This window comes from Onychostoma macrolepis, chromosome 05 (assembly GCF_012432095.1).
Source record: "Onychostoma macrolepis isolate SWU-2019 chromosome 05, ASM1243209v1, whole genome shotgun sequence".
NCBI lineage: Eukaryota > Metazoa > Chordata > Actinopteri > Cypriniformes > Cyprinidae > Onychostoma > Onychostoma macrolepis.
Window position 1 is genome coordinate 40,261,837 of NC_081159.1, and position 23,593 is coordinate 40,285,429.

A 23,593-nucleotide genomic window follows, 5' to 3' on the forward strand; every position below is an offset into this window, starting at 1 on the left:
GAGCAGGCTTAATTTTCTAGCAAAACATGATTTATAATTATATAGTAATATAATGTATAATTATAATCTAATTTATAGCATAATTATATATGATGATTTATATTTTGTAGTATTCTTTTGATTTTGAGGTAAAAACCTATATTTTTGAAAGATTCACCCCTTAAGATCAGTGGTTAATTGTCCTTGTTTTAGTTTCCATTATGACTGGCTTTCATGTCTTCCTTCTTCCTTATCACAGTTAATGGGCATTTGTGACCCTGGGGGCATATTACAGAAAATTTCTTATCTTAGGTCTTAACTTAAGATATGATATGTTAAATTAGGATTTTTCGCAAATTCGTATTACAGAAGCAAATCTTAACTTGATTTGGGATTCTTATCCTATCCTACAAAATAGTATCTTATCTCTAGTTAGGAAATCTTAAATGGCATAATCAAGCTCGACAATCCACTCTCGGGTCTGTTACCAAGCAACCAACACTGCTGATGAGGTAAACAAAATACCGGTAATAGAAGCTACTTCACTGTGAAAATCGCCTTTTGCAAAAAAAACGTAAGGCATTAGTCACTTGCACTACAACAAATAATGCTCCTTGACACTTTTGTTGGTCTCAATAATGCTGGTTGCAGTTCCTGTGCTAACTGTATGTTGTGCGGCAGTCTGTAATTACTTATAAGTGTTTTGTCATCAAAATATAACCAAGAGTCTTTCTACCATTAAACATCTTCGTTCTTAATTTTCAACTATTAATAAATGTAATACCATCGTCGGACAGCACAGTTGTAAGCGTTTTTTCAGTTGGTTTTCAAATAATTTTGAAGTTAGGACAGCTGTGGGGTTGTCCTAAAGTTAAGACAGTTTTTAGGGTTTTTTGTCAAGTTAGGAGGTTTCTGTAATACCCCTTTCCTATCTGTAGTTAAGATAGGATAACGCACTTAGGAAACGCTGTTCTGTAATAGCTTTTGTCCTAAATGTGGTCCTAACTGAAATTACCATGGTTACCAAACAGATAAGATAAGATTTTAAAGTTAGGATCTTTCTAACTTTAAAAGACAGAAAAAAAGACAGACTCTTGGTTATATTTTGATGACAAAACACTTATAAGTAATTACAGACTGCCGCACAACATACAGTTAGCACAGGAACTGCAACCAGCATTATTGAGACCAACAAAAGTGTCAAGGAGCATTATTTGTTGTAGTGCAAGTGACTAATGCCTTACGTTTTTTTTGCAAAAGGCGATTTTCACAGTGAAGTAGCTTCTATTACCGGTATTTTGTTTACCTCATCAGCAGTGTTGGTTGCTTGGTAACAGACCCGAGAGTGGATTGTCGAGCTTGATTATGCCATTTAAGATTTCCTAACTAGAGATAAGATACTACTTTGTAGGATAGGATAAGAATCCCAAATCAAGTTAAGATTTGCTTCTGTAATACGAATTTGCGAAAAATCCTAATTTAACATATCATATCTTAAGTTAAGACCTAAGATAAGAAATTTTCTGTAATATGCCCCCAGGGTCACATTTTGTTTAACAACATACTATGCAAAGTCATATCAGATTGCAATTGAAATGATTAATTAAATTATTGAAGTTTTGTTTGCCCTATAAATCCATATTATTCACTCATTGGTTCAAATGAATGTGTTTTGCTCAAACGTTTAGGAGGAAGAAAAAAGTTGTGGTAAGCTTGTTTAGTCATCAGTTTTCCCATTTGTTCAACCACACTCCTTGAAAAGACTCCACAGACAGACTAATGCCAGCACATGCCATCATCATTATCATGGTGAGTCTGTTTGTTTGCTTTAACAGTGCTGTTGGTGAAACACTTTTGTGGCGTTCTGAATTCGAAAACTGACCTTCATATGCTGTTCAACTAAACGCCAGAGATATTATTGTTATTAGTATTCTGTTTTTATCCCTGACATTTGACCACCTGACACGAGTTTGTGGTGTTTCTCGCTCTGAAGGTCCAAAGAGTAAGAGTGTGGTTTTAAGCTGATGTTAAATCTGACCCCAGATCAGGGTTGTGGTGCTCGATAGTGAAACCCTGGTTACACCTCTTCCTTATTAAAGTAATGGAAACATGCGTTTCCTCTGGGTGTATTTGTGATTCTCACCATTTTCAGAGTCACTGTACTCTTGTACGCACACTTATGTGCTGGCTGGGTGAGTTTGCAGGGAAATTTTACTGATTTATTTATATGAATGTCATTTATTATGATTTTTCAGTTTGCTGTTGATGATTTAGTTCTTGATTATCTTGATCGTACTTGAGTTAGCAGATGCAATAATAGGAATAGTGATTTGATGCTTGTGGATTTTCTTATTAGGATTGATAATTATATGATATGATTGATAAGAATGCAATAATATCGATCATATAGCTGCATTTTGAAGAAACAAGATAGCAGTATAAAAATTCTCCGTGTTTTTCACACTTGTGAATGTAAAGAAAGACTAGTGTAAAGGCGGAACCCTAAAGGTGTGAATATGCTCAGTTTCACAGCTTTTAAAAATATTCAACATTTTTTTATCAGTAGCCTGCTTAAGAGGGGTTTGTATATTGCTGCCTTAATTATAATATTAGTGATTATAGTTAATAAATATAGTCATTTTTTATATTTTGTGTTGACTGTGCAAAACCACAGTGCTAGGGTTTTGTGTTTGGTTGTGTTCAGAGTGGCTTTTAGCATTGCTACACTCTTAAAAGTGAAAGTTTTTTTTATTGTCATCTTTGGTCGTTCCATTAAGAAACTTTAACATCCAACAAATGCTCACACGAAACAATTTTTTTGTTGTTGTTTTTTTTTTAAAGAACTGATTGTCAAAAGTTTTTTGGGGGGGGGTTACTTTTTCGAAATGTTTTTTTTTTTCATTACACTGTTTTGACTATATCACAATTGCAATTTTATATTTTAAACTAATCTCAAAATTATTATCTTTTTTTTACCTAAAATTATAGGGGCTTTTTTCTTTTTTTTAAAAAAGAGAATCAGGTTTCCATAGGCCCATTTACTGTAAGTTTATGTGATTATTTTGCTCCATTTTATTGCCCACCATATAAGTCTAATTGCATATTAAAGTTAGGGATGTGCGCTACGACTAATTTGACTGTCGTTTAAACGGAAGTTTTGTATCCGACTAGTCTAAAAGCTAGAAACCCCCAAAAAATGGCAAAAGAAAAAAAACTGTGCGTGTATAACAGCCTACACTTGAAATACTTAATCTTTGCATCACACTGTCAAATCCCTCAATGAAATCTGCTAAAAATAGGTCACGATTATGCCGCATGCTTGCCTCACGTTATCATCATTTAATTTTAGGCGGTCGTTAAACAGAAAATAAGGAAGAGCATACACTCAATATAAACCAGTGCATAGCTTATTTATTCAGATCAGCTGGAGCAATGCAGAAATGGAAAATAGACTGACAGAATTCTTCATTTTCATATAACGTTAGCCAACATATTAAAACACAAGTCAAAAACAATAGGAAAGTTTATCAAGGAATAGCATTAAAACGGCTTTAAAAAATGTACTTCATGTTGGCTATATTGTCTAAAAACAAAACAATGCTCGTTTTACCTACTTAGACCATGCGCATGTGTTCAGTGAATTTAACATGTTAACGTGGTCTGGCGAAAGAAGGGACTAGAGGCGATTCTGCACTTGAAATAAAAAAACGTGCTCAGCAGGAACTGAAGTCACTGGCACACAGAGAGATAACTACAAGCAAGCAGACAGTTTCGAAAAGAGCCTGGAAATCCCGCTCCACCACCGAAGTGGGTCTTCGTTTAGAGGAATAGACGGCACGGATGGGATCGCGGACCCAGCGGCGGGTTGTAGTGTATGGCATGATTGACATTGGCTGGCTTTGGCTAGCCTCCAAGCTAACTCATACCTGCCTGTATTGAATATGATTACACATCGCTCCAGTAGAGTTATTGTAAGCCAATTTGACATTACACAGTTTACACACAATTTTTCCGTTTCCTTCTAATTTAAAATAATCCCACACCTTGCTGGTTCTTCACGTGGTCATTTCGAGCTTGCCGCAGATGACATGAAGAAAACACATGCCAGGTCTGAGGTAAAAATGTAGTTTCCGCCCAGACACGCTTTTAAAAATATTTATATATTTAAATATTTTGATATTTATTATTTTTCACAAGTTTAATTTTAGCTTGTTGTTAAAATGTTTTAAATGTAACGTTAACATTATGGTAATTTTTTTATCTCTCCTGTAATCGACTATTGATTTCAGTGTCGACTACACTGTAAAAATAAAAATAAAAAGTTGAGCGAAATTAAAAAAATATCTTCAGCAGATTTTTGAGTTTGCTCAACTTATTTTTGTGGGAGATTCTCAAATTTTTGTTGCAAAACTCAAAAATCTGCTGAAGCTGGTTGCCTTAAATTTTAAGTTGGCTCAACTTTTTTTTTTTTTTTTTACAGTGTAGCAGGAGCTGTACCGTTTAGTTGACTAGTCCCGCACATCCCTAATTAAAGTCATAGCATATGTCTCCTCAACAAGCCACATGATTTGACGTGTCTTTGAGATGTGGCTTCATACAAACCTGGGGTGAGTTACTAAGTTATGTAGTACCTAGTGTTAAAGGATTCATTTACATTTTTTAAAGTTGATTACTGGAGTACATTTTACTAGAAAAATATTGCAGTTTTCTACTTTAAAATTGTGTGTGTAATTCAAAGTGTTACTTGCATTTCCTCGGAATTACTTGTGAAATTTACTAGCAATTTCTGAGTTAAAATTGTTTCTACACTAAATCTTTTTCAGCATATTTAAAACCAAAATTGTCTCTGTTAACATTAGTTAATTCACCGTGAATTAACATGAACACCGTACGATTGTATTTTCATTAACATTTACAAAGGTTAATGATGCTGTAAAACTATTGCAACTATCGTTAGTTCATGAATTAACTGATGTTAACAAATGAGACCTTATTGTAAAGTGTTACTAATGTTTATGTTTGACATTTTTAGGCCAGTTTCACTAATGTACAATCCCTGAAGTCTCGTTTTAATTCACTGGCTGGTGAAAGTCCGTTTTCCCAACCTGCTCAGAACAATCAATTCGGCAGAGCCGGGAATCATGAGCAGAATCCAGTGTTGATCCCCAAGCCGGCAAAACTCAAAGCTGTGGACATGAATAATGGTGCAGGCTCCAAGCCTTTGCCTAAACCTCTCATGGTCAAACCCAACTTCACGGTTAACTCTATGGAGGCTAGATTCAATCCTCCAGTTTCTAACAACAAGACCAGTAGTGACCCGAGAAGTGATACTGTTGGAGTGAAGCTGCCCAATAGAGGGAAACAGGAGAACGCTTATACACAAGCCCCCAGTGGAGCTGGATCTCAGAGTCCTGCCAAACTGCCTATCATGCAGAAACCCCTTCTTCATGAAAAGATCTCCACAGCACCGGAAACCACTACTGGTGATTTGTCAGTGCTGAAAAAGAAGCCTCTTCCCGGTTTGTTTGTTTTAGGAAAGTGTCCCGCCAAACCACAGAGACCTCCGCTAGTTAACCTCAACAAGTTCAGAGGGAACGGTAAGATACGGACCTCCATGAAAGCTAAACTGATTTGTTTTTATTCAGTTGAGAAAGATTCAGTTCGTTATTTTTAAATGACTGGAATAATGTAAGTATACACACAAAATACCAGTAAGATTTTGGACACATTACTGTTCAAAAATTTGGGGTCAGAAAGATTTTTTTGTGTTTTTGGCTGTTCAAGGCTGCATTTATTTGGTCAAAAGTACAGTAAAAACAGTAATATTGCGAAATATTACAATGTATAATGTTTTTTTATTTGAATATATTTTAAAATATAATTTATTCCTGTGATGTCAAAGCTGAATTGTCAGCATCATTACTCCAGTCTTCAGTGTCACGTGATCCTTCAGAAATCATTCTGATATGCTGATTTGCTGCTCAAGAAACATTTCTGATTATTACCAATGTTGAAAACATTTTGCTGCTTAATATTTTTGTGGAAACTGTGACAATTCTTTAATGAATAAAAAGTTCAAATGAACAGCATTTATTTAAAACATATAAATCATTTGCAACATTAAAGTCTTTACCAGGGTTCCTACAGGGTTTGGAAAAGTAGGAATTTGATTTCCAGACTTTTGCCCCTATTTACTTTTTTTTATAATAGAAAATTCAGAACTTGATGAAAATAAATTTATCGTACAAGAAGTGAGGTTTCATGGCAGCTGTTTAGTGATTCTTTAGTGATCGCCAAATATGACTGAATGAATTCACGGTGCACTTTTTCATTATGCAAAATGCAGGTTAGAGGCATTTTGGGTTTCTTCACACTATATTCTTAGCACCGTATTGCATAACTCAAGGACCTTTGCAAAAATAAAAAATATACAGACTTTCATGTGCGCACTAGAAACCATTAAATTTAGCATATAGGACAATGCACGCTGAGCCACCTGTTGTGCCATCAGCCCATTTAGCGGACCTAAGGCCTTGAAATATGGTATACTTCCCCAATGAAAGCCAAATCTTAAACACTTTTTTTACAGTACCAGTCTTTGTTATAGACCCTTGAACTTGGCAAATGTTATGCCATCTGTACATTTCGTGTAATTATGTTAAATATGGTCTAAAAATCTACAGAGAGGTTTGGAATTTTGAGTCTGGAAAAGTATGGAATTTTGAAATGGAAATGAACCCTGCTTTACTGTAATTTTTTATCTATACATTGCATTCTTCCTGAATAGAAATATTAATTTGTTAAAAAATAAAATCTTACTGACCTCAAATTTTTGAATGGTAGTTTAAATCACTTAAAATTGTTGAAATGTCATTGCATTATATAACTATATATCAAAACAAGTATAATTTATATATATATATATATATATATATATATATATATATAAAAGAATACATTCCACAAAATGTTTTGTTTGCATAAAGAAAATGAATCCTATAGTAGGACCATTCAGGATTTTTGTATTATTTTCACAATAATTAAGCACATTTTTTTCTGGTTCTGGTGGTTTGATGTGTTATGAAGTGTGTCCAAATGCTTTCTGGGCCTACTACATTCTTGTCTAAACATCCAAAAGCTATTTCCCTAAATTGTGAACTATAACCTCTAGTAAAATAAATAAATGATACATATACACACTTGTTGCTTCATGTTCTCTTTCCATCTGCTGGTTCGTCAGTATCCAACACCAGCAACCCAGAGGAAAATTTCTCCTTCCCACACCCACCGCCTCCTGACCACTTGTCAATCACATCTGTGACTCCACCCCCACCACCAGACTTCACATTTCCACCTGCTCCCCCTCCGATGTGAGTGATCCCTTTATGAGATATGTTTAAAAGCGGTATCAATAATAATTCTGGAGATTTGCATGTCATTACAATACAACAAAAATATAGAAATATAAAATACTTTACAAAGAAGTAGTATGAAATTAATTATTTTAATAATTTTTAAATATTTATTTATTTATTTTAGAACATTGTTCTGTAGTAATACAATGGGGTTTTACTAATGAAATACCTTGGAGTGACACATGAGTAAAAAAATACACAAATGCTGTTGTACATGAATATGGTAATAGTTGGTAAAATAACAATATAAAAGACCCAGTAATATTTGCATTGCCACAATGCTAAGCTCATTGTATGTGTTCATAATTTCATAGTATTACCACCCTGATGTTGTACACTATAGCACAGTTTATTTTTGTGAGGGAATGCAATGGTACGATTGAATGTTTTACTATTTAGACAAAGATGTGAAGCTGCAATTTAAAAGTAAGCTTGTATTTACTGTGTAACCTGTTTCTTCTGTTGTGAACAGGGATGAGGAGGGTTATTATGATGATACGGACATCATGAGCCGGACGGAGACTTCTCTAGGTGCCATTCATAGAGAAGTTATTAATATTAATGTTTGACACATACAGTGACCCCAATAAATATCTGGATACCTAATGTCTGAATGCCATTATCTTACAAAATATCAAAGCTGGTAACCTTAATTTAAAGAGAGAGCACATGCAATTATCACATGCAATCATATTTGTATATTACGTGTGACTTCCTCTATCATTAGTGCTGAGGAAGTCTGTACTTATGAAGTCTCTTTTCTGTTTTAGGTAAAAGCAGCCATGACCCTGAGGTAAAGATGAAATGTTTGTTGTGTTTACTTGCGTCTCTTTAGAGATGTTTTAAATAGGCAAGGCAAGTTTATTTATATAGCACATTTCATACACAGTGGTAATTCAAAGTGCTTTACATAAAAGAAAGTGAAAAAAGTCACAACAATAAAAACAAGGAATTAAAAAATAATAATAAAAGCAAGATATAAAAATTGATTTAAGAAGATTTTAAAACAGTTTTAAATTCTTATTATTGATCTTCTCAGAAAAGAAGGAAGCAAACTCATTGCATTTGCTGTCGGAGAGCATTTCACTGGGAATCTGACTTGGGGGTTGTTAGTCTCTCAACAGTAGCAAAAAGAGTGCGAGTGTTGTTTGTTACTGTTTATGAGGTTTGAGAAGAAGGTCTGTCTAGCTGTGGCCAGTTCCACATTGAAAGCATGAAGGCTGTCTTTATAGATGCTATAGTGAATTTTGAGTTTCGTCTTCCGCCACATCTGCTCAGCTTTTCTGCATTGTCTTTTCATACTCTGAACTGCTGTTGATTTTCTCCAAGATGATTTTTGTCTGCCATTCTTCTTGCTGACTTTTTCAGGAGCGATATCATCAATAACATTCTTAACTTTTGAGTTAAATGAATCCAGGAGAAGATCAACAGAGTCTGCAGAAATGCTTGGTGTTGAAGATATAGCCTTCATAAATAGCGCACTAGTGTTCTCGTTAATGCATCTCTTTCTGACAGAGACAGATCTAGATTCAGTGGTAACAGAGATCAATATATCAAAGAAAATACAGAAGTGATCAGATAGTGCTACATCCTTAATAACAATAGATGAAATATTTAGACCTCTACTGATGAGTAAATCTAGAGTGTGTCCACGATTGTGTGTGGGTCCATGCACATGTTTAATCAGGTCAAAATTAGCATAAAATATCGCTGCTGAGACACTTCTGCAAAAGAATCAGCATCTCAAAAGGAAATGAGAGCATTAACACCACAGTCGGATTATAATGGACTGAAGAAAACTGTAGTGAGCAGAAGGACACTGTTTACAGTTTGTTGGTTTTGATGCAGTAACTTTTACAAAGCCAATGATGATGTTGCTGTTTGTTTCTTGTGTAGGAGTCAGACGAGGACATGTATGAGGATCTTGATCACAACTGGTAAGAATATTAATTTAATGTATGAATATTCATTAATTTACTGTTGCTCATAATATTTAGTGATTTGAGCAAACCCCTGAACCAAAGTATTAATTTTCACTTGTCCTTCACTGTTACTTGAAGTAATTTCAACAAACTTGTGAAGCAGCACCCTAGTATCACAATAGCACGTTTTGCACAGGCAAATGCTGCTCACATTGTCTTCAGAAAATGTAGTTGGTTAGTCTTTAGTAAAGGCTGCAAATCAATTGGGCTCAAATTTTAAGATGATTAATGAAAAAAAAATTACGAAAAGGAAAGCACACTCAAAATTCTGCTAATGGAAAACCCTCCTCCACAGGCCAGAAAACAACAAAGAACCAAAAGAAGAAAAGATGACAAAAGAATCAAAAGAACTAAAGAAAAAGCTGGAAAAAGAAGAGAAGAAACGCATGGAGCAGGAGAAGAAAGATAAGAAAGAGAGAGATAAAAAGGAGCAGGAGGCCAGGAAAAAGTTTAAAGTAATTACAAACAGCTCAGCGCTCAGTTTATTTTTATTTTTGTGAATCTCCACAAAACCTGTCAAAAACACATCTGGAGACATATTTCACCTTAAAATCAAAATTGATATTTTACTTTATTTGATCCCACATTACAAGTCAAATTTCATTAGGAATCAAATGAATGATCCAACAGATTAAAACAGATCAGCACATTGTTATGGATTATACAGTTCTAAGGGTACAGGAAACATCGCCTTTTCCAAATAAACATACTTCCTATAGTTGCTGAGATTGAACAGTACTTTGCCAACTGTTCAGCCCTTGTTTTAGATAGCCCCCCCCCCAATGCAAAGTCCACGGATCGCCAGCCTGTGTACATGACCTAGACTACCAAACACTAGCACAATAAGCTGGCATTTGTACCCAAGATATCAATGACTGATATTTTAAAGTTACACACGCACACACACACAAAAGGGTTGGGCAATGAAGCTGAAACACCATGTTTCAGACCATAATAATTTATTAGTATGATGTAGAGCCTTCCTTTAGCGGCCAATACACCATCAATTTGTCTTGGGAGTGACAGATACAATGGATTTTTAAGCAACATGAGATTTAGCTTAAAACAAGTAAAATTATCTGCCAGTGGGGTAAGTAAAATATTATTAAAACAAGATTGTTTTACTTATTTTAAGCAAAATGCATTTAATTTAGTTTGTTTCCCTGGAAACAAGACTGAATATCTTACGTCATTTTGCTTATCTAGTAAATGCATCTTGATTTAAGAATTTTTAGATATTTTGACTAGAAACAAGACACAAATACTAAGTAAGATAAGCCTTTTTTTGCAGTTTTTGTAGTCTATTGCAATGATGTGCACATTAAGCATAGCAGGGATTGGCATATTGCAGGCCAAATCATCACTGATCCACCCCATGCTTCATATTCCAAGTGGTAAGCCTCTTTGGGACTTCTCCACATCATAACTTCCACAGATATGGAAAGTGAAGGTGGCCTCATCAGAGAACAATTTGGCATTGGCTAAGTGACTAAAGCTTTGGCTACAGTGTTGCCAACTTAGCAATTTTGTTGCTAAATTTAGCAACTTTTCAGACTACCCTAGCAACTTTTTCTTCCAAAAGCACCTAGCAACAAATTTAGCAATTTTTTAAAATTTATTTGGCAACTTTTAGCAACCTTTGATAAGTGACTCAGACAATAAAAAGACACACATTTTCCATCCAAATTACACAAAAAGAAAACCAAAGATGCCTAGCAGTACGCACGTCACGTGAATTGAGTTAGCTACTATTTGCAATTCTTCAATATAATAATAATGATAATAACTGAATAATTGTTCATTTATGATAGGCTACACTTTGTTAGTAGCTTGTACTTGCGATCGTTGATCAGTTAGTATGCTGTAAGAAAAATGGAAAAGATAGGCTACTAGTAATTTTCCAGGATGTTTTCCATTATCCATTGTAATCCTGTAACCCAAAAACACAATGCATAATTTAAAATGCAGGTAAAAAACCAACACGGACAATTCTTTCATATTAACATAGTAGATTGGGCTGTATTTTTACAGCCTTTTCTTGGAGTGTAGCATACTAACTACTAATACACTGCTTAAAGCATAATTGTTGAGAATGTGTCATATTACTAGTTTACTAGCTATTAAAAAAAAAAAAAAAAAAACTTAAATTGTAATCATTCAAAAATGTGTAAGTGTTCAATAATTCAATGTTTTTTAAATAGTTATTTATATTTTAATATTATATTATGCATATTATTTTACAAACAAATCTAAACTAATATATATGAAATATATTTTAGCTGAGATTTGATGATGTGACAATTTTGCGCCGTGATTACGCAATGACGTCATCGCGCAATGACATAATGTCATTTAGCAACTTTTAGCTACAAATTGATCTTACTTTAGCATCTTTCTCTGAAAATTAGTTGGCAACACTGTTTGGCTATAGCAGCCCATCTATTAACCCTCTGGGGTCGACAAACGCGTATACAAACGCGATTTTCCTGCCGAAATGAGCTTGAATTACTCTGCCATTTTTGATCGTACAGATAAGAGCAATACACCGTTCGAATCTGTAAGGGGTCTACTTTTATTTGTATACACTCATAATAACAACTAAACTTTGTGCTTTTGAAGAATAAAGAAAACAAACAGGGTGCGCTCTTTGTCTTCTCCGTCTCCGCGAACTGTTTTTAGAAACGCGTCACTAAAATGAACTGTAACTCAGCAAATACTTCACACAGAGACATGATAGTTATATCTATAGAAAGCTTGAAGTGTCTACTTTGAAATGAAGCAAGTCTTGTCGAAAACAAACATTCTGTGATGAAGTAATCCGTATGAAACCAACACGATGTTCAGTCTGTCCCGTCTGACTCAATATCTCTAATGTGACCCCGCCCCCGCGCAGCTCGCGCAGTTCATATGTAAATAGCCGCGTGGGACGTGCGCGCGTGCAAACGCCCAACACAAACAAAGAAGAGATCCTCATCGCGGCTACTGTTACTGTTCGCGCTGAGTAAAGGAAGGGTTTCCCTCGAAAGAAGAGCACGATTTCATCCAGCAGAAGACATCAATCTGATGAGTAAGTAATGTTTATTTTTTGCATTAGTTAACGTTTTATTGTGACATAAAGTTAGTTGGGTTTTTCCCAAACTACAACATGATAAATGCTATGGTCTAAGAATGTTTAGACCATGTTTATTATTAATACTCTGTTCACAAATAGATTTTAATAGCGTGCTAAACAATAATAATTAGTTTCTCAGATATAAAATATCATTTTTTTTATAGCACAAAGTACATCCTTTTATTGTACAAAGCTTGCTTGAGTCTGTGGCTACAGAATCATATCATAGTCTACTATAAAATCATACATACTAGACTGTATGACTACAAAATCATAGTTGGGTTTTTCCCAAACTATAATTCCTGACTACAATGTTTGAAATCGTGTAAAACATTTTTAATATGATGGGCAATTCACTGTATTTAAATTTCTTACGGCGCGATGATGTTTTCATGCTCTATATAAAACAATAAAAGTAATATGAGTGTACACTGTAACATGATGAATGCTACGAGTCTAAGTATATTTAGTACGTGTTTATTATTAATAGCCTACTCTGTTCAGAAATAGATTTTAATAACGTGCTAAACAATAATTAGTTTCTTCTTTTTATGATAGTACAAAGCATGTGTGAGTCGATGGCTACAAAACCTATATATATATATATATATATATATATATATATATATATATATATATACATACAGATGTTCCTGATATTAACATGCTCACAAATGTTTTTGTTTGTTTGTATTTTATTGAATCAGATACCAGCACCAGATGTATCCTGATGTCTCTTCAAACTGTTTTCCTCTGAGAGCGCTGCACCAACATCAGATGTTCAACTACACTGATATTCTATGTTAAAACAAGCTCCTTTTCTACTGATTATGTTTTTTTTCTACATGAATCCATGGAAAGAAGTAGAAACACTTAAATAACACACGTAAATATCAGGTATGATTTACTTGTTTCAGAATCTGTTGCAGGAATGACTCAAAGTCTGTTCACATCTCTGTGGTTAGATCAGTGTGCACAATAATGTGTCTTTGACCTTTGTTATGTATGTTTTAATTATACTGTGTTGTAAATAAAATACAAATATTTTTCAATATTTTTTCAATCTCCTCACATTCTCTCTTACCTGCCTCACAGTCACACTGATGGGCCATTAGGGGAGGGCCCTTTGTCTCTCAGGTGAGACTCACTTAATATTCATGGCCATTGCCACTCCCTCGCATATAGACCCTCGATCACAAAACATGTCTTGAAAATTTCAGCTACATTTTTTTCCCCCCCAAAACTTTTTTTTATATATACAGGTGCTGGTCATATAATTAGAATATCATCAAAAAGTTGATTTATTTCACTAATTCCATTCAAAAAGTGAAATTTGTATATTATATTCATTCATTACACACAGACTGATGTATTTCAAATGTTTATTTCTTTTAATTTTGATGATTAGAGCTTACAGCTCATGAAAGTCAAAAATCAGTATCTCAAAATATTAGAATATTTACATTTGAGTTTGAATAAATGACCATCCCTACAGTATAATTTCTGGGTATCTCTTGTTCTTTGAAACCACAATAATGGGGAAGACTGCTGACTTGGCAATGATCCAGAAGACGAACATTGACACCCTCCACAAAGAGGGTAAGTCACAGAAGGTCATTACTGAAAGGTGTGGCTGTTTACAGAGTGCTGTATCAAAGCATATTAAATGCAAAGTTGACTGGAAGGAAGAATTTGGGTAGGAAAAGGTGCACAAGCAACAGGGATGACCGCAAGCTTGAGAATACAGTCAAGCAAAGCCGATTCAAACACTTGGGAGAGCTTCACAAGGAGAGAACTGAAGCTGGAGTCAGTGCATCAAGAGTCACCGAGCTCAGACGTCTTCAGGAAAAGGGCTACCAAGCCACTTCTGAAGCAGAGACAACGTCAGAAGCATCTTAACTGGGCCGTGGAGAAAAAGAACTGGACTGTTGCTCAGTGGTCCAAAGTCCTCTTTTCAGATGAAAGTAAATTTTACATTTCATTTGGAAATCAAGGTCCCAGAGTCTGAAGGAAGAGTGGAGAGGCACAGAATCCATGTTGCTTGAAGTCCAGTGTGAAGTTTCCACAGTCAGTGATGATTTGGGCTGCCATGTCATCTGCTGGTGTTGGTCCACTGTGTTTTCTGAAGGCCACAGTCAACGCAGCCATCTACCAGGAAATTTTAGAGCACTTCATGCTTCCTTCTGTTGACAAGCTTTATGGAGAAGCTGATTTCATTTTCCAGCAGGACTTGGCACCTGCCCACACTGCCAAAGGTACCAAAAGCTGGTTCAATGACCATAGTGTTACTGCGCTTGATTGGCCAGCAAACTCACCTGACCTGAACCCCATAGAGAATCTATGGGGTATTGTCAAGAGGAAGATGAGAGACACCAGACCCAACAATGCAGATGAGCTGAAGGCCACTATCAGAGCAACCTGGGCTCTCATAACACCTGAGCAGTGCCACAGACTGATCGACTCCATGCCACGCCGCATTGCTGCAGTAATTCAGGCAAAAGGAGCCCCAACTAAGTATTGAGTGCTGTACATGCTCATACTTTTCAGTTGGCCAAGATTTCTAAAAATCCTTTCTTTGTATTGGTCTTAAGTAATATTCTAATATTTTGAGATACTGATTTTTGACTTTCATGAGCTGTAAGCTCTAATCATCAAAATTAAAAGAAATAAACATTTGAAATATATCAGACTGTGTGTAATGAATGAATATAATATACAAGTTTCACTTTTTGAATGGAATTAGTGAAATAAATCAACTTTTTGATGATATTCTAATTATATGACCAGCACCTGTATATACTTTTTCCCCCAACATCCCTTTCGAACAGCTTTCTCTTGCATCGACAGTTTGATGTGGTTGGTTTTTTGTGTATGCTGACATTACCCTGGATACCGTAGCTCAAATTAAAGCGAAAGCAAAGACTCAAGACTAACAATTTTTCCTTTTTTTCCGTTTCCCATCATGTTGTGTGGATTGCAGTGTTTCATGTGTAATGCTGTGCACAAACCACTAAAGTAACGCATTACTTTCAAATTTGCAAGAAAAGCTGAGTTAATTTTTCAAATAAGCAACGCAAGTTACTTGGTTTTCCCATTTATTCATTGACATCTCTCCTGTCCCCATGTTGAGAGAAACTGTGAGTGAGGTGCAGAGGCACTACTTTCAGCCTGAGGCTTATTAATTTTACTTCTGGTGTGAAAGGGCCTTTACAGTTGCAAAAAATACAACCTTTGGGTTTTTTGTTATTAAAAACATATTTAGCAAGCCCAGTTCAGGTGACAAAAAGTAACGCAAAAGTAACGTAATGCATTACTTTCCATAAAAAGTAACTAAGTAACACAATTAGTTACTTATTTTATGGAGTAATGCAATATTGTAATGCATTACTTTATAAATAACTTTCCCAAACACTGTTTATGTTATATACTTTGTGTGTTTATGTATATGTTTATATGTTGATCATGGAGGAAATCATATATTTATATACCTATGAATATGAACTATATATTCTGTTTATGTGAAATATACAAGAAATTTTGATTTTGAGGTTAAATGTGTCTCCAGATATGTTCTTAACAGGAACATGTACAAATGTATTAATACAATGTCCATGGGCAAAACTCATAAATACTGTGTTTGGGTCTCATTTTATGCCTCTCTCTCTCTAAATAATTTTCATTGTTAATTTTCATTCTGTGTATTAAAATGTAATTATTTATGCATGCATGCATACACGAGACCCAGACCCAGAGTTTTTTTTGCTCACAGACATTGTGTAACTGTAATTTAGTTTATAACAAAACAACAGTTACATAATTGTAACTGAAAAAAAAAATATTAAAAATGTGTAATTTTTTCATTTATTATATTTCGTCATTTTGTGGCCCAGACTCACTTTTCACAGGTTTTTCCCGTAGACATTTTGTAACTGTAATTTTGTTGCATGTTTATTTATTATTTCTTTCTTTATTTTATTACTTTTTAATACAAAGAAGTGACAATGACTGTAAGAAACTTGCATCATCACTGCTTTTTGTGCTTGGATAGATCAAGGGTCCTATTGTGGTGCTTGAAACGGTGAAGGCCAGTGTGGATCACAAGGGAGGAAAGAACAAGCTTCCACTGAAGCAGGGAGAGAGCATTGAAGTTGTGCGCAAAACAGAAAACCCAAAGGACTATTGGCTCGCCAGAAACCCTGAAGGCCACTGTGAGTTACTCTGCCACACTGCAATGGATTTACATCACAAATAATTCAATAATTTCTTGCATGCTGACAAGAGCTGCTAAACTGAACATGCTCGGTCTATATTAGACTGAAGTTTCCTGTTCGTCTCTTCCTCTTTGGCTAGCCATGGCCAGCTGCTATTTTGATTTTGTGTTGGTGTGTTTTTCATGTAGATGGTTTTGTGAAGCCTGACACTCTTGATGTTGTGAGAAGCACACCAGACGAACAGGAGGTTTATGATGATGTGGGCGCAGATGATGACATCAATAAGTAAGAGAGTAACTTATTAAAGATTATTAACATTATTCAGGTTAATTTATTATTTGCATTTTTTTTTTTTTTGGACTAAAAATCATCTCTTTTTTTTTTCAGGCTACCAGATGGTAAGCCATTGCATTATGCATTTCATAAATATGAGTTAAATCACATTGCAATCATGTAGTGAGTGTCAAATGAAGGAAACATAAAGGAAATGATTGTTCACGACTTCCAGCAGCTGAATGTGATGCTGATATTTATGATTGTCCAGATGATCCACAAGCTGATTTCAGGTGATTCATGTTCAAAAACATTTAATACTGCACAAATACTGGTATATACATCCAAACAATTAAAAACAATTTTTTTTTTTTTTTTTGTGTTGTTTTATATATGTGTATATATATAAATATATATATATATATATATATATATATATATATATATATATATATATATATATATATATATATATACTGTATATATATATATACTGTATATGTATATGTATGTGTCAACTTTCATGCTCAGCACTTAAGCTGCAGCAAGATTTTTGAAAGAATCACTTATGCTCGCTAAGGCTGCATTTATTTGATAGAATACACTGTACTTTTATTGTATTTTGAGCAAATAAATGCAGTCTTTGTTAATTAATTAATTTATATTTTATATAATATTGTGAAATATTGTTAATAGCTGTATTTCTTTGAATTCATTTTAAAATGTAATTTAATTCTGAATAAAAAAATAATAATTATTGAATTAAGTAAATGAACCAAATCATCTTTATTTTAATATTTATTTTTGCATTTAGGGGTTTTGAGCTTGTCATATATATTATTTAAATATTTACATTTATATTTCAAATGATATTATTTATCATTTATAATGTTTAAAAATTTTAATTGAACATATACTTGTTTACAAATACATTTTGTACATTTTATAAAAATATAGTTATTTATATTATATTTATATAAAAAGTACTTTGTGTCCAAATTCCACGCTGATAGGTGACAGTCTAATGTCAAAGTTTTTAAGTAAATTAGTATTATTTAAAGCACCTTTTAACCTGAAGCACATATATGGTGGATTTACTGCCATCTGCTGTAATGTTACTGCTGTTTTTCAGCTTTCCACCTCCTCCTCCCCCAGACCCCACTGCATTCAATGGTGTGTGTGAGTAATACTGTATTCTAACTATACATTAATGTAATATATGAATTTAGTATAAGCACAGCCATATGAATAATCTAACAGCACTGGATTTATTTAACATTCAGAAATACATAAAATATACAATTATTCCTGGCTTGTATTTAATGGTTGAGTGTTGTTGCTTGAATCTCAGAGAATCCATGAACAATGAATATGCAAAAACATTTATTTGTTATTATTAGGGTTGCAAAATTCCGGGAATTTTCAAGACTGGAAACTTTCCATGGGAATTAACGGGAATATATGGGAATTAATGGGAATAAACTGGAAATTTGCAAAATTTCAGGAGCTGGGAACTTAAATGTAGTTGAGAACAAAATCTTGCAGCCTAACCTTGGTTAAAACAACCAGATTTAATGCAATTTCAGTTTAATTTCTACTCTACACATTGCTCAATCGCACACTGCTTACTGCCCCCTACATGCACTGTGCTTTCCTCCTTAACATGCACAGATAATTTCTTAAATCCTGCACACAAAATATCAAAATGTCCATTTTGGTAAATATTCATATAAATTACATGAATATTACAAAAAAATTGTTTAAAACTTCCTTGTGCTTTGTGTAATATACTGTGCAACTAAATTAGGCTATACCATAGTAAAAACAAATACACTGACTGAACAAACATTTAGGTGAGATAATAATAAAACAAAAGTCTAAAAATGAATCCCCCCCCCCACATTTACATTTAGTCATTTTGCAGACGCTTTTATCCAAAGCGACTTACAATTGGGGAATACATAACACCAAGTCTCAGGCATTGTTTAAGTAAGTACAAGCTAGCAAGGGAAGGAATAAATAAGGAGAAATAGTTTTTTTTTTTGTTTTTTTTTGTTTTTTTTATGTGTAGGTTAAAGTCAAGTAGTGTCGAAAGAGATGAGTTTTCAGCTGTTGCTTGAAGATTGACAGGGATCCAGCACTCCGAATATGGGTGGGAAGATCATTCCACCAGCCAGGAATGGTGAACGAGAATGTTCTGTAGAGTGATTTTGAGCCTCTTTGTGATGGTACCACAAGGCGTCGCTCACTAGCAGATCTAGACTTCTGGAGGGGATGTAGATTCTTAATAGTGAGTGCATGTAGGCGGGTGCTGAGCCTGTGGTTGTTCTATAAGCAAGCATCAGTGTCTTGAACTTGATGCGAGCTGCGATTGGTAGCCAATGCAATGAGATAAAGAGAGGTGTGACATGGGCTCTTTTGGGTTCCTTGAAGACCAGTCGTGCCGCCGCATTCTGAATCATTTGTAGAGGTTTGACTGTGTTTGATGGAAGTCCAGCCAGAAGACCATTGCAGTAGTCCAGCCTAGAAATGACAAGGGCCTGGACAAGAAGTTGTGCAGCATGCTCCGTCAGAAAGGGCCTGATCTTTCTGATGTTGTGTAGTGCAAACCTGCAAGATCGAGCAGTCTTTGCAATGTGGTCTTTGAAGGTCAGCTGGTCATCAAAGGTTACACCAAGATTTCTGACCGAAGTTGATGGGGTAATTGTTGATGAACCTAACTGGATCGTGATGTCATGCTGTAGAGTTGGAGCGGCGGGAAAGACAAGAAGCTCAGTCTTTGCCAGGTTGAGCTGAAGGTGATGTTCTTTCATCCATGCCGAGATGTCCGCCAGGCAACCTGAGATCCTTGCAGCTACCGTTGGATCATCTGGTTGAAAGGAGAGATAGAGCTGTGTGTCATCAGCATAGCAGTGGTAGGAGAATCCATGTGCCTGTATGATGGGACCCAGTGATGTAGTGTATGTGGAGAAGAGGAGGGGTCCAAGAACCGATCCCTGAGGAACCCCAGTGACCAGTGTATGTGCTTTGGATACCTTCCCTCCCCAGGCCACCCTGAAAGACCTACCAGTGAGATAGGATTCAAACCAACAAAGTGGAATTCCAGCGATGCCCAGTGATGAGAGGGTGGAGAGGAGTATCTGATGATTGACAGTGTCAAACGCGGCAGATAGATCCAGCAGAATGAGGACTGATGATTTGGAATGGGCACACACAATCCTCTCTAGTCACCTAAGAGGGGGATTCCCCTCCATTTTCTCTGTAGCCACACTTGCTGCATTTGAGCCCAAAGACTACATCTAAGTTCTGATATTCTAAATATATTTGATCTATGGGATTCACATTTAACTAGTAAATACCAAAAAGTGTTTATACGGTAGCTAGATAGTTTATGAGGTAGGCTATGTGCTATATAGCTCAAGCTGTGATGCTCCTTCTGCTAGCAAGTTTTCTGTTGTCATACAGAAGTACAGTACTGGTCAAATGTTTGGACACATTACCATTTTTAATGTTTACAAAAAATGCATATCTTTTGCTCATCAAACCTTCATTTATTTGATCAAAAATACAGGAAAAAAAGTAATATTGTGCAGTATTGCCGTTATTACAATTTAAAATAATGATTTTCTGTTGTAATATACTTTAAAATATAATGTATTTCTGTGACGCAAAGCTGAATTTTGAACATCATTACTCCAGTCTTCAGTGTCACATGATCCTTCAGACATCATTCTAATATGCTTATTTATTATACATTTTGGAAACCGTTGTGCTGCTTAATATTTATTATTATTATCATTATTACCCGTGATTATTTTTTTCAGGAATCTTTGATGAATAGAGAGTTTTTAAAAAAGAACATTTATTTAAAATAGAAATCCTTTTTTAACAATATACTACCATTCAAAAGTTTGGGGTCAGCACCTTTTCTCTTTTTTTGAAATAAATTAATACTTTTATTCAGCAAGGATGTGCTCAATTAATAAAGAGTAGTAGTAAAGACTTATTATTGTTAGAACAGATTTATATTTTGAGTAAACACTGTTCATAAGTTTTTATTCATCAATAAATCCTGAAAAAAGCATCACAGATTCCCCAAAATCCAAAAATGTCATTTTTAAAATGTGTATTAATTTGCTTGCATGTGAGCCTATGATCAAATGTTTATATTTATGTTTGTATATGATACAGTTTGATAAATTTCCCCAAATTTCCAATTAATTCCTATAGATTCCCAAAAATTCCCATAAATTCCTGGTAAGTTTCAAACTTGGAATATTTCCAAAATTCCCCAGACGAAGTTCCCATGTAAAGTTTACGAACATTTTCCGCCCCTTTGCAACCCTAGTTATTATTACAGTGTTGTTGCTGTGGATAAAGGCATCTGCCATATTCATAAATGTAAATGCTCCACTCAGAGCCTGTCTGTCTAACAGGTGCCACTGATGAGACATATGATGACATTATTCCAGCAGCCTTCCCTCCTCCTCCATCTCCTAAAAGGTTACTTCATACATGTTACAGAAGAACAGCGGACATAAATTTTCATTTTATAATTTTTTTCCTCTTCTTTTTTTCTAAGCAAATTTGTAAAGTGCCCTTTCGCATGAATCTTTAATATCTTGGCAAGTAACATTTTGGCAAGTCATTATGTTACACATCTGTTCAGAAGTTTGAGTATGTGTTTGAAAAATACAGTAAAACAGCAATATTTTGAAATATTAATTATTATTATTTTATTATATTTTAGTGGAAACTGATATTTTTTCAGTATTCTATGATGAATAGAAAGTTCAAAAGAACAGCATTTATTACAAATGTGGCAAAAAGCAATATATTTTTACTGATCCCAAGCTTTTGAATGGTTGCTTAAATCACTTAATGTCTAAAAGTCATTGCATTATATAACAAAATATCAAAAGTCATTTATTGTATAAAAAAAGTTATGTAGCAATACATTTCTAAAAAAGAAGTTGATCTTAAGATGAAAAATGATCTTAAGTTGAAACAACAATAACAACAATATACACGTTTGACGTAAAAAAAAAAAAAGGACATAAACAAAAATCATATTTTCCTTAAAGAAAATCCTATAGTAGGACCATTTACATCATGATATTTTTTCCCCAACTAGTTAGCGCATTTACTGTGTTCTGGTTATTTGATGTGTTGTAACTTTTGATCAATTTAATGTATCCTTGCTGAATAAAAGTATGTGTTTTTGAGCCTTACTGACCTCAAGCTTTTGAACGGTAGTGTTAAGTCTCTCTTTTACCACAGCTTTCGAAAGTTCAGCTCAACAAATACGACAGACGAGATGGACCCGAAGAAAAAGAAAAAGTTTGAGAAGGAGGAAAAGGAGTTTAGGAAGAAATTTAAAGTAAGATATGTTTGTTTGACACGTGGTGGATGAATGACTCTGTGTACTAACCCTCATTGCGTCGTCTTGCAGTTTAATGCGGAAATCAAAATGCTGTATCAAGCTACTGTTCTCCAGTCACTGTCTATAAAGAAGTTTGGTAATAAAGACTTGCCAGTCAAACCTGGAGAAATCATTGATGTGATAGTTCATCCAGTAGATGACAAACTCATCGGCCGGAACAGCGAAGGAAAATGTGAGTTGATTTGTGCTGTACAAGTGCACATTACAGCAGAAGAGGAAACTTTTATTAATTATTCTCTCTCTGTTTCAGTTGGCTATGTGTCGACTGCTAATTTGGAGCAGTAAGTATAGTCTTCCTGTTCATTTCTATTTCTATTCTGGTTAGACTATGTTTTTACAAGCAAAAAATGCATGTTTCTTCACCCTAGTCAATAGATACAGGTTTTGCATTAAGCACATTTGGTTCATTTGATTCGTCTAAATGTTAGTGAATTTTGAGTAATTGTTGTGTAAAATTCAGCAATGCCATTTTGATTTTATATCAATGGTTGATCGGTTGACCATAACTTCATATTTTTTGTCTCACTTCCTCTCTCCTCTCTAAGGGACGACTCTATTTATGATGATGTTGGTGAAGGTAAGGTTTAACTTGCACAGTTAATGAAGGTGTATTTAGATTAAATCTTTCATCATTTTGTACTGGAATTATTTTTTTCTGCTTATTTGTTACAGAGTGCATCTACGACAATGACTAAGCATGGATAAACTCATCTAGTGTGTTTTCATCATCTTTCAACATCCTTATTTGTCATTAATTCTTTCATCAAAAAACACCCTATGTATTTTCATTGTTTGAGAATGATCTACAAATATTATACATTGTATATACAGTGACCTCAGTAGGAGTAAAGTCATTTGTAATCCTGTCTTTTGTGTGTGTTTTTTTTTGGAATGAGAATAAAAGCAGAAAATGGAGGTAGAAACAAAAAGGTGCAAATACAATGAATAAAAGTTCAGCATGATTTAATAAAAGGCTAATTTTAATAATAAGACATCGATTTAAGACTAATCTTTAAGCTTTACACATTTCAGTGCTGATTGCAATTTCAGCCATGAGCTTTGTTTTACATCAAAAATATATATATATATATATATATATATATATATAAAACAAAAAACTATATATATATATCATTTAAGTGTTTTATGTAATAATTTTACGTTTTTAAATTTTACAA

General features: G+C 34.4%; 1 protein-coding gene across 1 annotated transcript; it reads left to right on the forward strand.

Annotated features, from left to right (window-relative positions):
• Positions 1-3,642: 3,642 nt before the first annotated feature.
• Positions 3,643-23,339, forward strand: LOC131541719 (FYN-binding protein 1). Its single transcript, XM_058777654.1, has 17 exons — positions 3,643-3,950; positions 5,012-5,576; positions 7,220-7,349; positions 7,867-7,925; positions 8,165-8,187; positions 9,291-9,331; positions 9,672-9,831; positions 16,537-16,696; positions 16,888-16,980; positions 17,202-17,265; positions 18,105-18,151; positions 21,409-21,475; positions 22,253-22,352; positions 22,425-22,587; positions 22,666-22,696; positions 22,961-22,992; positions 23,088-23,339. The coding sequence occupies exons 1-17, from the start codon at positions 3,921-3,923 to the stop codon at positions 23,108-23,110; spliced, it is 1,788 nt and encodes a 595-aa protein (XP_058633637.1). The 5' UTR covers positions 3,643-3,920; the 3' UTR covers positions 23,111-23,339.
• Positions 23,340-23,593: the final 254 nt, after the last annotated feature.

What these genes read in the sequence shown, in the direction of transcription:
- LOC131541719 (XM_058777654.1), top strand. Translation starts at nt 3,921, where the DNA reads ATGATTACACATCGCTCCAGTAGAGTTATT. An exon ending in CCGGACGGAGACTTCTCTAG is followed by an intron (nt 7,926 to 8,164) that starts GTGCCATTCATA and finishes TTTCTGTTTTAG; the next exon opens with GTAAAAGCAGCCATGACCCT. An exon ending in CACTGCATTCAATGGTGTGT is followed by an intron (nt 18,152 to 21,408) that starts GTGAGTAATACT and finishes TCTGTCTAACAG; the next exon opens with GTGCCACTGATGAGACATAT.